Source organism: Lonchura striata, chromosome 2 (genome assembly GCF_046129695.1).
Source record: "Lonchura striata isolate bLonStr1 chromosome 2, bLonStr1.mat, whole genome shotgun sequence".
Classification (NCBI taxonomy): Eukaryota; Metazoa; Chordata; class Aves; order Passeriformes; family Estrildidae; genus Lonchura; species Lonchura striata.
Window position 1 is genome coordinate 109,627,353 of NC_134604.1, and position 19,398 is coordinate 109,646,750.

Consider the following 19,398-nt stretch of genomic DNA (forward strand, 5'->3'; position numbering starts at 1 on the left):
AGTAATAACACCCCTCCAAAAAAAAAGGAAAAAAACCCCAAAACAAAAATCTTGTTGCTATCCTGATATTCTTATTGTTACTCTCCAAACAAACCTTTTTTTTCTCTCAAATGTATGAACAGTAATAAAACAAAACATAGAGAATATCCTCTTACTTTAACAAACGTATTGCATGGCTGAAGCCATCTCCTTCTACTTGTACTCCCTGGTGAGGAATGTCCATATTGGATAACTAGGAGTGAACAAGAAAAATGTTATTCCAAGCAAAAAGTCAAGCAAAAAACCTGTAACATTTTCAAGGATTTTTTTATTTCCCCCTGAGGGTGACAGATGTTTCACATCCTCAAGCACTGGAAAGCCAAAAAACAGTCTGTGCCAATCTGGTATAAAGTTGTTTCTCAACCCTTCCCACAAGTATATCTTTCATCCTCATTTTCCCTTTTTCCTCAACTTCTCAAGCTTTTTGCAGTGCTTTCTACTAAGAGAAGCAGCTCTAACAAGTTAGACTACAGCAACACAGCGCAGAAGACTGAGTCACCCAGGCTTAGCTGGCAGGGGAACTCCAGAGTGAGCACATGACCACAAATTTGCTAAATACTCACATCTAGACACCAGAATCAAGAGCAGGGGAGGGAAAGAAGGAAAAAAAAAAATTAATACGTACCTCTATCCGAAGCCCTATAAAGGGCATATTTGTGTCACACATGGCTACAATATGAGCTAGCACTTTATTGAAGGCACACATTTCTCCCGACCGTTTTGGTTTCTTGTGTTCTATGGAACATGGATCTCCAGATAACTAGAATTAAAATAAAGACAAATGATGTGCATATTTGGAGTAAACACTTTAAAGAGATGTCAGGGAATAACCTAATTAATCTAAGTGTTAAATGAATCACACCCTGAGCACAAACTCCTGGAAGGATCCACTTCAGGACTGAAACAATTCAGTTAAAGTCTGTCCTTAAAACAGTACTTGTAGATTACTAAGCCATGTCAGCCTGGCCCCAAGAAGTAACTCTTATCAGCCTCTGCAAGTCCTTCTAAATCTACACATAGCCCAAAGTGTATCACACAGATAGCAGCACTCTGCATGTACAGTATATACACACTCCTCTGCACAGAGCTCTGCCTTGGCTCTGAGAGCAGCAGAGAAGGCCTGGCATGAACTGAAGGACAACTGTTACAAAACAGTTTCCCAGCATCTCCCTAAGGAAGCAGTCCAAAGAACCACAACAAGTAAGATTTCAGCCATACAAACACTGGAAACATGGATACTAAAGCTGGAATTGATGCTCAGAGACTGTGATGAGCTTTCATGCACTGTAACCACCCCAATGGCTTTTGGAACACGTACCTTGCGCTTGACACCACTTTTCATTTGTTTGCCACTTTTTGTGTCCAGTACCAACTCTTCAATGTTTGGTTTGAACTGCTGTAGTAAAAGTGCAGTGGCAGGGCTGTCATCTCCTTCAGCATAGCTCACAGACAGAAAATGGTACTTGTACTCTAGTTCTGTGGGGTTGCCAGGAACATCAAACATTTCTACAACCTATATTTAGATAAAACAAATCGAGAAGATTCTCAAGCTAAGAGTAAGTCTAATTCAGTTCCTATCCTTTCCTTTTCAAAGAACAGACATTAGTTTTTTTCAATGTATTGATACTGTGGCTAGGAAAGGCTTCCAAAAAGAGAAGAAATACCAAACCTTTCAGGAAACATACAGAATGGGAAGGTTGCTGAGTAATAAATCTGTATGTGCCTTCTTCTGTACAAGCCTGAGTGATTTAGCAAACCCATAGGAGAAGGGAGGGAGGAGAGAATTAAGCATTACATCAATCACTTGGTTGCTAATATGAAGAGTTAACAGTACAACAAACTGCCTGGGATATCCATGACGGGGAGCAAAAGACAGAAGCATTTCTCAGTTACTTACAATGTAGTACTGGGGAAGGCGGGTGAGTTTGATGAACAGTTTGTGTTTGGAAAGGTTTCCCACTGGGTGGCTGGCATAATTAGCTAGTTGAAGAGTTTCACTGCTCACTGTAGGCAGATGTTTTATAGACTGTTTGCAGCGCTGCTGTCCAAGCCAGAACCTTGCATGGAAATAAAGGTATTAGTACCATGAAACTGGCTTTATGATTCAAATACACTGCAGTGTAGAGTATTAGTGTCAAATTAAGAGTCAGTCATATTCTAAGCCAATATCTATCACTGCAGCATAATTTAAATAAAGAAAAATCACATAGAAAATTTCATTACTTTTTATTTTCTTATCACTATCTTGTCTTCAGCTTAACAGACAGCTGTTAGTTCAAGATGAAAAGCCCTGAAATTATTTGCTGAATAAATTTTTATATACTACAATATGAAATTACAAACATTATAAAACACAGGAGGAAAACATTTAAAAAATGTAGATTGCAGTTATTTAGCGATCTGGAATCTTCAATTATGTTTTGGTATAGACAGAAAAATCTTTGCTCCCATATGCTGCTAAGCAATACAGTAAAAAAAAAATCACTGAAGCTGGATGTCACTCTAAGCTATGTTATAAACAGACTCATTCATCTGAGTAAGTTTGGAGATGAAGAGCTACATGCAATACACCAAATTTATTCTCATGTTTGGAATTAAACTTTGTCCCACTCCAACAGATTTTGCCTACAGTGGCAAGGCCAGTGAGATAAGTTAGGCTTGAAAGGGGCTCCAAAATGCATGGCTTGGGTATTCAGACAAACTTCCACTGACAACAGCAGTGGGAAGTGTGGCTGCTCAGCACCTCTCCATCACAACACACCACATTTATTGTCACAGATACATGTCAGATACAGCTGTCCTAAAAGACATTCTGTGGACTGCTGAGCTTCCTCAGAAACTGCAGCACTACCCAAGCCATTATCTCAAGTACATTATTTATAACAAAGGGAGGTTGATTAGTTTCTCCAGGGTGCCAGTGCTTCATGCATCATCAAGCTTCTTTTAGAAGCAGAATTCCTCAAATAGAGATTTCACCCTGCAATTAACTCAGAGCACTGGGAATTTCCAAAAGGACAGAGCAGGTGGAACTCAATTCTCATGCAGATGCAAACTGTGTTTGTATTATTTGCTACAACCTCTTATGGGAGCCAAATGTATCTTGTGCTTAAATCTCAGGGCTTTATGGAATGAAGATTAGAGACTTAAACCAGCAAGGGCTGAAGTGCTAGAAGATAAACAGGTATTATTTAAATCATCCTAGGCTACTTCCTGGTTTTTCTTCTGTATTGTGAGAAGTGAGATCATTCTTGTTGAGAAACAAGCAGAGTTCAGCTGTAGAAACACAGTGGAATAAAGGACATAGAAGATGAACAGAAAAAAGATTCTCAGGAAGCAAGCGGTGTGCTACTTAAAAGTGAAAAGACTTCAAGCAAAGTGTGCACACAGCAATGCATAAGGCTACATATAAGGGGGAAAATTAAAGCAGGACTATGGGATCAATTCCAAACAAAACCAGACTTTTCTTCACTGCTTAGAAGAGATGGCAAATACTCAAGGTTGCTTACAACAGTGAGAAACCCCTATAACCCCTGCTGTGTAAAACACAAAGCCATGCAAATGTCCTCATCCAGAACACAAATGCAAACTAAGTGAATTGTACAAGTCACTCACTTGAGCTGCTGAAGCCAAGGAATGATTCGCTTCATATCATCATTAACAGACTTCTCTATGTCATCGAGTGTCAGCTGATCTGCAAGAACATCAGGTGGGAAAATGGTCTTAGCACCAGTTCTTCAAACAAAACTTCAAACTTACACTGAAAGTGTCTCATCTAAATTATCTCATAATCATATAACAGCCCAGGTTCGGGCTTCAAAGGGGATCTCCTGGTCCAGCCTTTTGTGGGAAAGAGAACAGAGATGAGATGATCTAACTGCATCTTGAACATCTCCCAAAAGACTCCACCAAAACTCTCAGGGGGTTGTTAGAAGAATTGTTTGATTTCTCTGTAAAGAATTGCTTTCTCATGTTGAGATGAAACTTCTGGTGCAACTTGTAATTGTTGTCCCTTGTACCAACAGATGATCCGTAATGCTTGTTATTAACCAAATAAACTAAAATAACTTCCTTTCTTTTCTCAAGCAATGTGAAACCTGAAGCTAAGACTTGAACAGAAGTAACTCAATATATTTAAGGTCACATCATACAATTCTCACTCAGATCCATGTGAAATGATTCCATCCATTAACAGCCAAGCCAGGAACCATGAGTCATAAAGAATATGAACTGCATTACTCCCAACAATAATTACTCTGTTGTCCTCTTAAAATAATGTTAACTGAACTGTGACACTTAAACACTAAGATCCTCTGTTCTATTCCTTAACTCCAATACCCAGATTTTGACCCAAGTGTGGGGTTCATTTGCTCACAAAACTTTGCAGATCTGACAGAACTGTTCCCACAAAATTACTTCACAGCACAGAATTCCTGCAAGATATGAAATACTTCCTGGTTTTGTGCCTACTTACCAACACCATACAGCATTAGTTGAAACATTCCAGAGTGGAGATCAACAAATACATGCAGGCACTCTGATCGACCACATGGTTCCAATATTGGAATTACAAGAGTTGGGAGAGCCGTCTCAATGAATGCTAAACAAAAAATGGTATAAATAATTTCACTCAAAATTCAAGCTTATTATTATTCAAGCTTACATTAAAACTCAGCCAATTATAATCAAAAAACCTGTATATTTTTAGAGAAACAAACTTTACTTGAACATTATTATAGTGTTGACATAGAGAGGAATCTGAATATAGGAATTTCTCTGTGACAAACCAACAAAAAAAGGCAGACCAAATTTGAAGATTACCAATCCTCAGATTACTAATCTTTTAACTCACTGCTTCATAATTATCAATCTAAATCCCAAAAGTTAACAGCAGTTTAAGGAAAGTCTCATTCAAAACTAGTTCAAAATGGTGAAATATTTGCTTTCAATTCTGAACACAAGCAACTTTTACAGTAGGTAAATTTTAATCCTTCAAACCAGACTACAGTGTTCTACCAGCTTCATTTATTACATGCATTTAGATGTATGGGTATTTTACAATTATCAATGCAGAATAATTCAAAGTTAAGTTTTGTTAATTTTGAACATGTTTCACTTTAGTTTTTTAAATTTAAATTAATGAAAACAAGAAACATAAAGAGAAAAGGAAACCATCCCTAGACACAACTGCAAATGAACCAGAAAAACTTCATTAGAAAACACATACAATTGTCATTAACATTGTAGCTCTTAAGAATGGCTTTCAGCTCCTGGAGTTTTTGATGAGATCTTGCATGGACACTGTCTATTAGGAGTTTTTCTATTGATAGGTGGTCAATCTGTAAAAAAGAAAAATACTTGAGTAAGCTTATATTTGATGTGTAGAGCTTCTGCATTAGCACACTGGAACAAAGGTACTTAATGAAACAATCACTTCAGAAATAATTTGCTTAGTATTGTGGTGGCCACATTGACTATTAACTTGAGTATTTGGAGCACTATAAAATACAACAAGCTACCATGAGATTCTATCTGTGCAGAGGCAGTGGGAGGAGTTTTGAGCTAAGATTAGAAGAAGGTGTAAAAGACATTTCACAAATTATACTGCTGCCACTCCCTTGCAGACCTACTTGTTCTGGATCAAGGCTGGTCCATTTTCAGCTTAGCTTTTTTTTCTCAGCCATTGGTAACTAGTTTAAGCTAAAAGACTCCAAACACGTAACACCCCAAAGCAACACTTCATTAGGATATGATTGCCCCTACACAAACACACATGCAGCTGTAACATGAAATCCCATAAGTTTAAGTCCTGATAACACGGCAACAATGCAGGGACAGACACTGAGTATGGCCAGCCCTACTGAATACAGAAGTATCTAGGGGCTTTCATCTACATTCTGTTGCTCTACCAGTGCTGAAGCTCATGCCACCACTTATATTCACTGTAACTTACTTGTACAATCTAAATTAAAGCATTTACATTCACATTCATTCACATTCCAGTCACATTATTTACATATTTTGCATAAGCAAAGCTCCAGATTACAGCTAAACCTTTTTTCTAGGTAACCTCACATTGCTTTGAAAGCTATTCAAGCTGAATTAAACTCAATTTTTATTCTAGCGTAGGAGATAAATGCAGAAGAGGTTCATGCACCACAGAATTATACAATATTCAGTGCAAGCTTTTGCATACCAGAAAGACCTTCCCCTAAAGAGAAGCTTTCCAAGATAAGGCCATAAAAATCATGTCTTTATCCACTACAGCATTTCACCTCAGCAGCTGCAATGGGTTAAAGTGACTGTATGTTCTATAGCTCCATCCAATTTTCTGTAGATTAATGCAGAGCAACCTGCTCAGACAAACATGTTTGTTTGTGCCACTGTTTTATACAGTATCTTAAACAAACAGAATCCCAGTGTGCCATCTACGTCATTACAGCTGAAATCATTATTCAAACACTACAACAGCACTGTATTTACCACAGCTGATAATTTTTTTAAGCTCAGAGCAAGTCCTCATAAAGGGAGACAGCATTAACTGTGATACATCTCAAATTTACAGTGGCCTCATATCTTAATCTACAGGCTGCAGACTTGATTCAGTGAACTTAGACTGTGTCAGCTGTGGATCTTCAGCAGATGCTGAAGATAAAGAGCATGTTCTTAGATTTACACATAAATACAGCACCTTCACTAAATCAACTCTATATGTAGTAGCTACATAAGTAAATGTAGAATATATTTACTATATTAACAGTAGAATTCCTACTCTAGAAGTAGAGTAGAAGGCTACCATGCTTCACTAGGTTTCCCACATCCCTCTGTAGCTGAAACCTTGGTAGTTCTTATTTCACCAAACAGACTTGTCTGTCAGCACAGGTAACATGATGGGCCAAGAGGCTGAAATACAACGTATGTACAGGAGGTGGAGGATACCATCAGTAGGAAGTTCTGTGAGACAGGTGAAAGATCTGAGCTGGGGAGCTTTTCCCTGTGGAAAAACTGTACTGAAAGTGTGAAGACTACATCATTCCCTCCAGTTTACTAACTCTCCTAAACCCAAACTCTGAAAGAAATAATGACAAACAGACATCCTGATATATCAAAGCCACATTTGCTGAGGGACTTGCGGAGGATTTATTATAATACCCAGAATTTTTCTTAACTATCTTTAACCAAGATCTAGAATTATCCCTAGTGAAGCATGATCCAAGCAGGAAGTTGACCAGAGTTACTCATTTTGGATAATTTCAACAATCCCAACTTTAAAATACAGGAATTAAAACATTCAGATAAGCCACATAATATAATCTGGTGAGTGATAATGTAAAACTAAGTTTCACCCAACACTTGTAACAAACAAACCAGCTCTTCAGCACAAGATTTCCAAATCATAATGTAAGATTTTCTAAAGTGCATAGCACTGCTAGGTAGCCAACTCCAGTGATAAGGGGAAGCTGATTTTCAGAGAAGCTCCAAGACAGGAAAGGGAAGAACTGTGTCTCTATAAAGCATTTCAAACCAAACCCTAATAATAACTGATATGTTGCTGTTGTTTCCCCCAGCCTCACCATTCCATCTCACAAGTGGCATAATGCACTGTGAAGTAAGTGCAATTTTTAAGATTAAGTCAAGGCCAATAATTTGTAACAACAATTTGAGGTCCTCACATAAACATTACACAACCTACAGCAAATGCTTACTAGAAATCTTAGAAACAGCCCCTTAAATAGAGTCAAAGTTGAACAAACTGACAGTGTAAAGTACTTGAGTTTTTGATTCACAAAATTAGATGCCTCCTGCAAAGCAACCTTTACCTTCATGGCTCTTTCCATCAGTTTGGAATCACAGGCTGGCAGTGGAGGCTCATGAGATATTTGTAAGGGTTTTGAGACATCAGTTTCATCAATTTTTATAGTGACCTTATGGACAGATGCAGTCCCTGTTTTCCTGCCAAGTACCTGTTGACTTAAAATAAATAGAATAATTAAACCACACAACTAGAAGAACAGAAAATATGTTTTTCAGTAGCTAAACCTTGATTCTGTGTGCTCTGGTTAAAAACGACATTATGTCAGTTGAACTGAAAAAGGCATTTGTTTTAGATGACATTTTAAAGCAGAACTGTTGGTAAACTATAATTACATGAAGAATTCTAGATGACTGCAAATTTAACACAATCAGAAGTGTACTTGGATTGCTTTTTAAAATTTTATAAATACAGGAGAAGCAATAAATACAGTAGAAGTCTGGCAGAGATCTAATCAATTTTTAGATATCTGTGTAAATACAAACTCATTTATAACTGCATCCACTGCTCTTCTGTACATTAATGTGCAAATCATGTAACACAAGTACTTAATAACAAGAATTTAGGAGTTTTGCATCAAAAAGAAAGCAGAATTCTGAAAATTATGGCTCAAACTTGGTAAATACAATCCCTCCTGTTATTTAATGTATTGTTTGTTAACAGTCCTTTCGAAATGAACTTACTTCCAAACAGAGAGTGACAGACATTTCCCTGCATGGTACCGCTCCACTTGCACAAGGTCACCCCAGCGCTCTCGGATCAGCATTAGTGTTTGTGAATGCAAGACTTCCAGCTGAAGAGCCAGGCAGAAGGAGTCTAATGCATGGAGCTAAGGGAATATAAGATGTCCAGAAAGTCTGTGTACTACACAAACCTTTTCCTGTATACTGTATCAACACTTTTGTCATCTAAGTCACACAAGACGCTGTCTGAAAACACACTAATGTACTAATCCAGAGATAAAGACATATAAACAGCACCCAGTATTTCTCAAAGGGGTTTATTTTTGTGGTTTTCTAAACTCTAGCCTAGGACAGATTGATAGACAAGAGAGTCACAGCCCAGTTTTACAGATTTCTGGTTGCCATCATGTTTTCCTGAAAAGATGATTACTAACAAAGAAATTCCACTCACCCTATAGCTACCTCTAACCCCCATCTCCAGTGGTCACCCTAAAAAAACTTACTCTTTTTGCAGAAAGACTTTCACTGAAATCCATTTCACGTTGTCAGGCAATCTGCCCTTTCCAAGTGGAAAATCACTGCAAATGCTGTATCTCCTCTCATTATTCATAAAAATACAATAGAGTTAACACATCCTCATCAGCTGCACTTTACTGCTGCTCTCGGTAGCAAGAATGCCAGCTCCCAGAACTTCCAAGTTAGCTCTGTATTTCACCTCCAAAATTAGCTGCTGCTGCTGCACTGACTTACCACACAACCTGCTGCCTTGAATACCTCACCTTCACCTTTGCTGATTTAGTGTGTAGAATTTAATTTGACATGCACCTGAGAATTACAGCTTCCAAGGCCATCATTTATTTCAAGGCCACCATAACTTTGTGTTCAGACATTTCCCCCAAGCTTAGCAGGGAATCCATCTTTCCTGACTTGCAGCTACTAAGAGCAAGGCTACACCAGACACCTAACTCAGAAGCCCCTTTCAGAAGGATACGTAAGCAGTTGTACATGTCCTGAAGGGGCTTTTCATCAGCAAACAGCCGGGACTGGACCAACTGATGGATGAAGTTGATCTGCATGCTGTGAACCAAGGCTCGACCATCTTTAGCAAAATGAAAAATAAGTCACATTAGCCATTAGGAAAGTAGGTATTTAAAATAATTCAGTAAACTGATAAATTAAAAATAAAAGAGATTCAACTGTACTGGGCAATTTCCATACCAGATATTATAACAAAACAACAAAATTCTTGGTTTATTCTGGAAATGTCAGTCATTTTACTACACTGTCACTGTATAGCTTCGTTAAGGTATTAAAAGCCTATAAAGTATCAAAACAGGACAAGTACATATAACTTCATTCTCTTAAGTGGTGCTATGCAGAAAACCCAGCATAAACAAGACTTATACACTGTCAGACAGGAATATCATGGTAAAAACAAAGTGTAAAGGTTTGAGTTTTTCTTTACCACCAGTTTCCTTGTCTTCAACCAAAATTTCCAGCTTGAGAAGGCGCCAGGGGATGTCAGGGTCATCACCCATCACTGTCAAGGTGGCCTCAAACTCACCCTCAACTCGGAACTTCACACGGCCATTAGCTAAGGAAGACAAGAATGTTTTATTTCACTCAGCCTCCTAAGATGCCTGAAAAATAAGTGTGGTAGCTCCTGGCACTCATAATGGATTACTTCCTGATAATTTCTGCTCTGTTGCTTATGTTTCCGTGCAACTGTGAACATTTTACAGTCTGCAACAGACCCAATGTCAATAAGCACTGCTGAAAGCTGTACAAACTGTCCTGAAGCTAACTTGTTAAATCTAATAACTTGTTAACACTTGTGCTTCTGTAATACAGAGTAACACGGAGCCGACTACCAGCCTAACCAACAAAACATCTGGCTGAAATATTCCTATTCTTTGCTACTATCAACAATGGATGCTTTCAGCAATACTCAAATGACATTCAGAACATGGATCTCAGCCCAGGCTGAAATCCAGCCCTGAAAACACATCTCACTGCAAAGCATTTATTAGAATATTTTAAATCCATTTTCATGTGAGGAAGATAATCTTTTGCAGAATTTATATATACACAACAAGCAAAAATTTATGCACATTATTTATCTAATTGACATGTACATCCTCACACCTGTGAACACTGCTATCTGTTCCACAAGGACTTTAAAACTATGCAAGCAAGGTCATAGAAGAATGAGAGGCAGAGCAAACAAGTAAGTACAAGTCCTTATTCTGACATGCAGGTCAACCTTCTCAATAATTTAATAAATTACGTTATATACCTTTACAATTAAAGACATTTAGCAATATTCCTGCAAAAAAGTAACCATTTAACCCAGGAAATTTCATTTTCAAGAGCACCCCAGACATGCTCTTAAAACAAATCAAACTCCAAACCAGAGAATTATAGTCATTGAAATGTTTAGCTAACTGAAAACTTAAGAGCTCAGACAAATTACATATATATACTTCTGTTAGACAAAAATACCTCTAAAACTGATACTACAAGCACTCACACAGGGACTACAGAAAACTAGCACTAAGATGCTTCAGGAACATCTTCGATCTAAGTTTGTCAGGAATGGTTTACAAATGGCTAACCTTGTCTTTGTTAAAAGCATGGACTAGGTCCATTCCCACCCTATTCTCTGTGAATCTGCAATAACCTAGTCCAGTTTACAGCCATTCTTCCTGTACAGAAGGTTGTCTTAAATGTTTGGGCTAAATGAAAACAGATCTCAAAACAGTTTAAGAGATTTGCACTGTGGTGAGCCACTGAAAAAAGGGCATGCATAAATATGAACAAATTCTGTGCCTGAACATGAACAACAAAACAGTTTAAAAAAGTAACATCGAGTGACTTGTTTAAACTCAAGTTCAAAGAGTTTCTGCAGAAAGACATAACAGTTCAACTAATTTTAAAATTAAATTAAGATGAAGTAGCCCAAAGACTGTTTCACAAAACATCTGCTGAAAGAGCAAAACAATGTCTAAAAGATTGTAGCATTACCTGCACAGGATTTCTTCTTGAAAATAAATAATATTTCAGCAATTTTATCAGTACTCTCATTTTTCAAACAGGGAAAAAACCCACATATTTTGATGTCATAAAGAGACAGGATCCAGTCTTAATAGATGAAGCATTCTTAATGGTCTCAATCAAGCTACCATTTAACTTTGCTTTAGCATTAAAACAGCAGCTTTATATCAGCCTGCAATAATGTAGCCTTCAAAAAAAAATTGCAGTTCTTACCTACTGTAAGATTTGCCAGCTGTGGAGGGAGATCTGTAGTCACAAGTCGATGGCGAAGGATCTGGTTTAGCTGATGAAGTGTGGTTTGCTTCTCACTCTTTGTTATTGGGTCAGGAGGGATTATTTTATCCTGTTACAACAAACACAAGCAAGTCTACCTATCTCAAATACGTATAACAGATTCATAGCAGCAACTGTGAAAACCAGCCAGGCCAGAAGTCTGAAAATATAAATGCTACAGGCCATTGCCCAGTGAATTTTTATATCTTACACTCATATTTGCTTTCTAGCTGATTACATTTTACCCGAGACTGACCACGGAATAAAATCACTAAATTTGGTGGAACTAAATAAATGGAGGGAATGCTCTACTGGGAAAGCATAACTTGTTCAAACAGGAAGTGTTCTGCATGAGAAACTGACACTACAGACTTGGCACTAGGCCTGTATTGAGCTACAGCTCCATCTGCACACAGACAATTAGTTTGATTACTGTGCATTTGATGCTGTACAGGGGATTCCCACACCCCCAGACATGGCAGTTACTTACCCTAATGCAGGTGGGCAGCCGAGGGTAGGATCCAGTTGTCAGAACATCAATTGCATATGGGATGGCAAAGCTGGGCAGCCGAGCATGAACCAAAGCATCCCGAGCCAGCGATGCCAGACGATCAGCAGTGTCCACAAACAGGATGGCTTGCTGATCTAAGAAACTTGATATCATCTGTAGAGGACAAGGAGTTAAAAAAAAAAAGGCAAATAAAAAAAATGCACAAATCAATAGCCCTTTATATTCAGTATATCTGTCACTTCCAATTCAAGCAACTGCATTTACAAAACAAAGAAGGAATGAATATTCTGGCCACTGCTTACATTCACATGCAAGGACACTTAAAATCTACATGCCTTTCCTGCTGCCGTGGGGGATCTGCACAGCTCACAGCTCTTTATCTGCTGATTGCTACTGGAATGCAACCATACTTGTTTGTAATCAGCAGAGGCTTGTTTTTCTGCAGCATTCTGGACTTTATTCTTATTTATCCAAGATCAGCATGAAAGTGATAATAAGAACTAACACACTCAGATCACCATCTTCCCTGTCCTGTTATCTTAACCCAATCGCTCCTGGCATTATGTTCAGACAAGCTTTCACTTTATGCCACAGATGAGTTTTTGGAAACATGAACTGTTAAAAAACAAGATTATACAATTTCTAAACAGGAATTCTTTTTAAAATTTCTGTAGTAAGAAGAAGTCAGGGTGCAGCAATATCCCATATCCCTCAGAGCCTGTTTCATGCCAGACTGTGTCTGACTTACCGCACACTTTTCCACCTTCCCAGCATTATTAGCCCACTTGACCAAGGCTAACAAACGAACAAACAGCTGACGAGTGCGACTTGCAAACTGCACAATCTCTATTTTTCTGGAAAAAAATAAATGGCACATTAAGCCAGTGTTTAGATATATAATAAAGCTGGAATTTAACTGTGTACCAATTAAAAAAAAAGAGCTGTAATGCTAATTTCTAATTGTGTTAATGCAGGCACCAGTAGTATGTGGCTTGTTTGATTAAGAGCATAGGGGATAAAGTCTCCGTTTTGAATACCTAACAACATACATGGATTCTAACAAATCATGACTGGGGAAACAAAAAGCAGATTCATAGGAATTAATGACTGACTGTAAGAGAAACGATTCCACAGTGAGCTCAACGAAATTATCTTTACACCTTTTATAGGATTTCCCTGAGGCTTAAGATTAAGTTTAAAGTAGGCAACATACCGAAGGATTACAGGACCTGACAGTAACAATACACTTATATTCACTACAAACAGATAAACAAACAAATAAATAAGACACTAAACAAAATATCATTCTAGCATTTTTACAATATCTTTAGACAGTATGCTACAATATGGAAACAGGGTGGTGGCAGAGACCACAAAAACCCCATCCTTTAACTCTGCTTTCCATTCCTGCCTTGCAAAGAAATTAAGGTTAAGAACTTACTGACTCATAGTATTCCTCCCATCATTTTTGTACAAGCCAGTCAAAATGAAGGAGTGTATGCCTGCATGTCTTCAGAGTTATGTTTTGTAAAAGAGAATGCAATAGGAGCACAGGCAGATTTTCATGCTTTATTACAGATCTACATTGGAGATGCATCAGACGAGACACATCTACTGTGTAGATATGTAATACCATATACTCTGAAATGTCACTGCATCAACAGTTTATAGAGGTTTCCCTCCCTTTCTATGTGTTCAATTTACTAATTTCACCATGGTTTTCTACTTAGTTTGGAAAAAACCCAAACGTAAGCTGTTTTTCTGATACGGTTTTCTAAAGTAGCAGAAGCGTTTGGACAAAAAGAACATTAATTAGTGCATAAGATATTGGCCTTTACCAAACAGAAGCTGCATCTCCTTCTGATCCCAATCTGTAAAACACAAACTCATAACACAAAAAGAGCCTGATTCTGCTGAGAGAGCTAGTTGTAATGAGGTTAACTCTTTTGGGCAAGCATTATCTGCTTGTAGCAGATGAACATGTAAGGCCAGAAGCACAACTAATACCATCTGGTCCTGTTTCTCCCATTACATACTGTGAACCTCATCCAAGAACTTGGGCATTAAGCCAGTATCGCTCTCTGTTCTAGAGCACATGTTTTGGAATGGCATTCAGCCTGATATTAAGATTTCAAGTGGTGGACAAGCTGCTATACGTACACACTGCTCTAACAGAAACCACACCATGAAAACAAGATGTTGAGAATTTTGAAAGATTCAGGAAAACTGTATGAGATTTGAAAGATGAGTACATTGAGACTTTAGAAAGCCAGCAATCTAATCTCTCAGACGAACTCCACATGGAAGTTGGTAAAATCCAGTCGTTATGTCAAACATCTATGGTGAAAGCAGCATGATAGCAGGAAGAATTCAAATTTATGTTCTGTGACTGAAAATAAATTTTTAAAAAACAGCTCCCCAAAGGCAAAATGATTTAATAATGAAAATGATTGACAAATCTAGACAGAGTATTCTGGCAACTGTTCCATTAACACCACTTAAATGAAGTTAGAGAAGACTTGTTACTTTGATTTGACAGAACCCTGCTTCCAGAACCACCTCCAGCATCCCTGAATGACAACTGCACTGGGAATCTACTTCTCTAATAAAACATAAAGGCCTTCAGATTTGCTACAATGCCTTTCATTATAGGTACATGACCTCATGCTGGTTACACAAAAAATAAATATTCAAGGCAGATGAAACTTCAGGAAAGAACAAGAAACAAAAATTAAAAATCTGTCTAACAAACATGTTGCTCAGTGCAATTTTTACCCTTGGTCTTTACTGCTAAATTTGGATCTCAGGTTTAAGATCCTTCAGTCTAATGGCTGAGTCTGGGGAGTAAAGCATTAGCTACAGTAGAATTAAATCAAGTTAAAGGACCACTTAAACAAGCTTGACATAAAAAAGTCCATTGGGATAGATGGGTTGCATCCAAGGATTCTGAGGGAGATGATCCATGCCACTGTAAAGTTGCTCTCTATCATTTTCAAAGTCAACAGTGATCAAAGGTTTTGATGACAACAAAAAGGCAAACACCATGTCCTTCTTCAGCAAGGCAAAGGAGGATCTTGGGACCTATAGGTCACTTTGCCTAAGTTCAGTTAAGAAAATTTCATAGGACAAATCTTTCTCTAAGCTATATCCTGCTAAATACCAAGCATAAAATTAGTCTGGAAACAATCATCAGAAATTTGCCAAGGACAAACCACCAAAAAAATCAACAAGTTGCCTTCTATAGCATGAACTGCTCTGTGATCAGGGGGAGACCAGAAGATGGATTTACATTTGCAGGAAATACGTGGAATACAAGGATGGGCTGGGAAAGCTGAATTTGCTCCTGCTTAAGAAGAAAAGGCTGTACCAAGATCCTACTGACATCTTCAAGTATCTAAAGGGGTATTGTAGGGAAGATGGAACCAGACACTTTTCAAAAGTGTGAAAGACCAAGGTACAACAGCTACAAACTAAACCAGTGAAAAACTAGCTAGATGTGAGGAAAACAAACAAACACAGTGATGTGGCCAAAGACTGAAGTAGGTCACCAGAAAAAGACAACAATACTGTGCAAAATTCAAGTCTCCATCACCAAGAAGAAAGCCCCTGGATTTCCCCCGAAACTCAGCACTATTAATTTTCCACCACAGTACTAATGTTTTTTTAATCCAACCACTTTCATGCAAGAGTTATTTATTCCTACAATTGATAACTAATAAATGGCCCTAAAAAAAAAAGCACTATATTATACTATGATGCATAATTTCCCTTCAGTTTTTCTTACCCCAGCACCTTTTAAATAGGTATTGTAGTACAGCAGTTATAGTTTATGGGAACTTTATTAGAGGGTATATGTTTCATGTAACCAGGCTCTAGCTCCAAGAAACAGAGCTTGAAACCCAACTACAGAATCCATCAGCCATCTCAAAGCTAGAGAAAATACAGATAATTAAGCCATATTCCTACAGATGAGCTCCTCCAAGAACTGGAAATCCATTTCACCAAGAGGATTTCTCAGTCAAAGCTAAAAAGGATGTCAACATTTAATTTCAGTCGTAGGACATTCTTTGTACATTGACGGTTGTTTCATTTTCTTTTCTCTAAACAATTAGGATTTTTTTTGCCCCACACCCATGTGCCCAACAAAGTAGAATCCAACTTGACTTAGAAATGCTAAATATCAAATGGGAAAAGCCTGCCCATGAGCACAAGGGAGCTCTACACCCAGGACAGAAGTAATTTCTTCAGTAAATACTGTGATAATTTAAAACCCAAACTAAACCAAATCAACACCCACACTGTTTCTCTTAATAAAATACTATGCAGAATGAAAAGGGGTACAAGTAATCATTCCAGGTTATGAGTCCATGAAAATGGGATTAATTCCACATGTTATGAGAGCTTTGGAATATTTGAGATAACAATTAATGATCACCCTGATACACAGAATTCTTTATTAAGATTCTTAGAAATATCATAGCTTCTGTATCTCTCTAAAGAAATTTAAGTCAATTAACATGTCAGCACAAATAACGGGAACAATATTCTGACAAATTTAATAATATTTATTAAGAGAAACAGGAAAGTAAATGGATTTGTTTCATCTCAGCAGGTCTGGTCTCTTACACATTTGCTCTCTAATAATTTTCACATTTCAAAACCACATAGAACAGGAGCACAAAACAGTGTTCATGATAAGAAAGACCAGGTAACATGGAAAAATACAGAAAAGAGGTTTTTAACTTGTTGTCATTGTTGAACTGCTTCTTCTGAACAAAACATTTCTTTATCACATTAACTAAAATCCACTTAAATTCTAAAGTCCCTTTCACATCAGCTTTACTGTCAGTTCATTGCTTCAAGATTCATGAAGAGAAAAATACCCTTAACAGAGTTCATCTACTATAATAGCAACAAAAAAAAGCCCAAAGACTACAAACACAAACACCAACAAAACCCAATATTGTTGTTGATGCTGAAAAAAATCTTGAAACTAGGTAGGCACAGCAAGACAAACAAAGCTTATTTTCTTGCAAAAAATCTAAACTTAGGTGAAAAAGATTTTATTTAACAACAGTATATCAATATTAACATCCTAATCAAGTTCTGTATTTTAACATTTATTACAGATTCTCTTATCATAACTCACCTTTCCATATCAGTCTTTCTTGGTAATCTATATGAAAGAAGGGGGGAAAAAAGAGAAGTATTATATATCATTCTGTTACATTCCAGACAGTGAGAAATTTTGTTAGACACCTTCAGTTGCAGAAACTTCTACACAACTACAAGGTATACAAAAAATAGTACCATGGATCACCCGTTACTACTCTGTACCAGGCAAAGTGGAACTGGTCAAATTAACTGAAAAGTTTGATGAAGGCTGCTGAGATCAATTATTCTACACATGCCATAAACGTACAGAAACAACTTCTTGACTGATATTTTGGGAGTTTTTTCCACTGTGAACGAAAATTCTAAAATTCCTTGTCCTTTCCAGAGTCTGAGCCTTCTTCCCCACAAGAACCTCTATGGTTAAACAAAGAAAGAGGGAAACAGGTTTATTCAGAGCCCAAATGCTTTCAGGAAAGTTTTTCTTGGCCCAAAAACATCCCTTTGTTTTGCCACTTCAAACACAATAACATCAGCACAGCAAATCATTAAGTAAACGTAAATAACTTATTCCCCAAAAATAATCACATGTTACTTTAAAAACTACAGAGGTAAGTCAAGGAGTTGCAGCATCTGAAAATATCTGTTTCAGACATTCCAGTTTCACATATTTTGGTATCACTACCAGCACTCCAAAAACTGGGGTTTTTTTGGCAATAACTTGGGGGCAAAGTTAAGCATTTAATCAGCCAATCTGCAGCTGCTCTTAGTTCTCAGAGTAATTTTCTCTGCTTAGGACAGATCTCTCAGCAGCCTTCGCTGTGCCCCTGGACACAGCCTGATGCAGAAACCAACCTGCCTGCACAGGCATCTACCCGGGTGGGAGGCTGGGCAAGGGTATTTATGAGAGCAGGAGAACAGGGAATGGGTTCAAATGGAAAAAGAGTAAGTTTAGACTAGATATCAGGAAAAAATTCTTCCCTGTTCGGCTGGTGAGGCACTGGCACAGGCTGCCCAGAGAAGCTGTGGCTGCCCCATCCCTGGCAGGGTTCAGGGCCAGGCTGGATGGGGCTCCCAACAACCCGGTGAGTGGAAGGTGTCCCTGCCCACGGCAGGGGGGCTGGAACTGGGTGATCTTTACGGTTCCTTCAAAACCAAATCATTTTATGAATGGGAAACCGCGACCACCTCCCCCCACTCCAGCCCCGGATGAGCTCCGGGACAGATCCCTGGCGAGGCCTCGCATCCTCCCGGGATGCTGCGAGGCGGCGCGGCCAGCCGGGCACGGAGCGATCCGCGGCACTCACAGGTCGGCCAGCACGGTGAGCTCGGCGTAGGTGCGGTGCAGGAGGAACTCGATGAGGGTGCTGAGGCGGTAGCCGGGGCTGGCGGCGGCTGTCACGGCGCCGGGGGCCGGCGGGGCCGGGGCGGACGCGGGGCCGGCCGGCACCAGCTGGGCGCTCTCCAGCTGCACCGGCGCCATGGCGGCGGCGCCTCGGCCCCGGGCAGGAGCCGCGCGGCAGCCCGGGAACGGCTCCCGGCGGCGCCGGCAGCGCGCCCGGCGCGCCCCGCACGGACGGAGCGGGGAAGGCGCGGCGGGAGCGGGGCGGCTCCGCAGCGCTCAGAGCCCGCCGGGCGCAGGGGCCGCCGCCATCATGGGGCACGGAACCGGAAGCGAACGGGAAGGGGAACCGTTCCGGGAAGCGCGCGCGCGGCGGGGGCGGCGGGACTCGGGCCGGGAGGCAGGGACACAGGGACACGGACGGGGGGGGCAGGGACTGAGGGACACGGGCAGGGACTGAGGGACACGGGCAGGGACACAGAGACTGAGGGACACAGACAGGGGGACACGGGCTGGGAGGCAGGGACTGAGGGACACGGGCAGGGACTGAGGGACACGGGCAGGGAGGCAGGGA

At 39.4% G+C, this 19,398-nt stretch overlaps 1 protein-coding gene across 1 annotated transcript in view; it reads right to left on the bottom strand.

Moving 5' to 3' along the window:
* Positions 1 to 18,980, bottom strand: part of MED14 (mediator complex subunit 14) — a 34,695-nt gene extending 15,715 nt beyond the window's left edge. The window contains exons 1-16 of the mRNA XM_021546150.3: positions 18,790 to 18,980; positions 17,520 to 17,546; positions 13,119 to 13,224; positions 12,350 to 12,523; positions 11,800 to 11,929; positions 9,998 to 10,126; positions 9,524 to 9,631; positions 8,533 to 8,665; positions 7,857 to 8,007; positions 5,264 to 5,375; positions 4,511 to 4,636; positions 3,652 to 3,730; positions 1,937 to 2,096; positions 1,358 to 1,552; positions 665 to 799; positions 156 to 232 (exon numbers count right to left, since the gene is read on the bottom strand). Of these exons, the coding sequence (XP_021401825.1) occupies positions 156 to 232; positions 665 to 799; positions 1,358 to 1,552; positions 1,937 to 2,096; positions 3,652 to 3,730; positions 4,511 to 4,636; positions 5,264 to 5,375; positions 7,857 to 8,007; positions 8,533 to 8,665; positions 9,524 to 9,631; positions 9,998 to 10,126; positions 11,800 to 11,929; positions 12,350 to 12,523; positions 13,119 to 13,224; positions 17,520 to 17,546; positions 18,790 to 18,965 (2,018 nt within the window). The 5' untranslated portion in view covers positions 18,966 to 18,980. The remainder of the gene's footprint in view (positions 1 to 155; positions 233 to 664; positions 800 to 1,357; positions 1,553 to 1,936; positions 2,097 to 3,651; positions 3,731 to 4,510; positions 4,637 to 5,263; positions 5,376 to 7,856; positions 8,008 to 8,532; positions 8,666 to 9,523; positions 9,632 to 9,997; positions 10,127 to 11,799; positions 11,930 to 12,349; positions 12,524 to 13,118; positions 13,225 to 17,519; positions 17,547 to 18,789) is intronic.
* Positions 18,981 to 19,398: the final 418 nt, after the last annotated feature.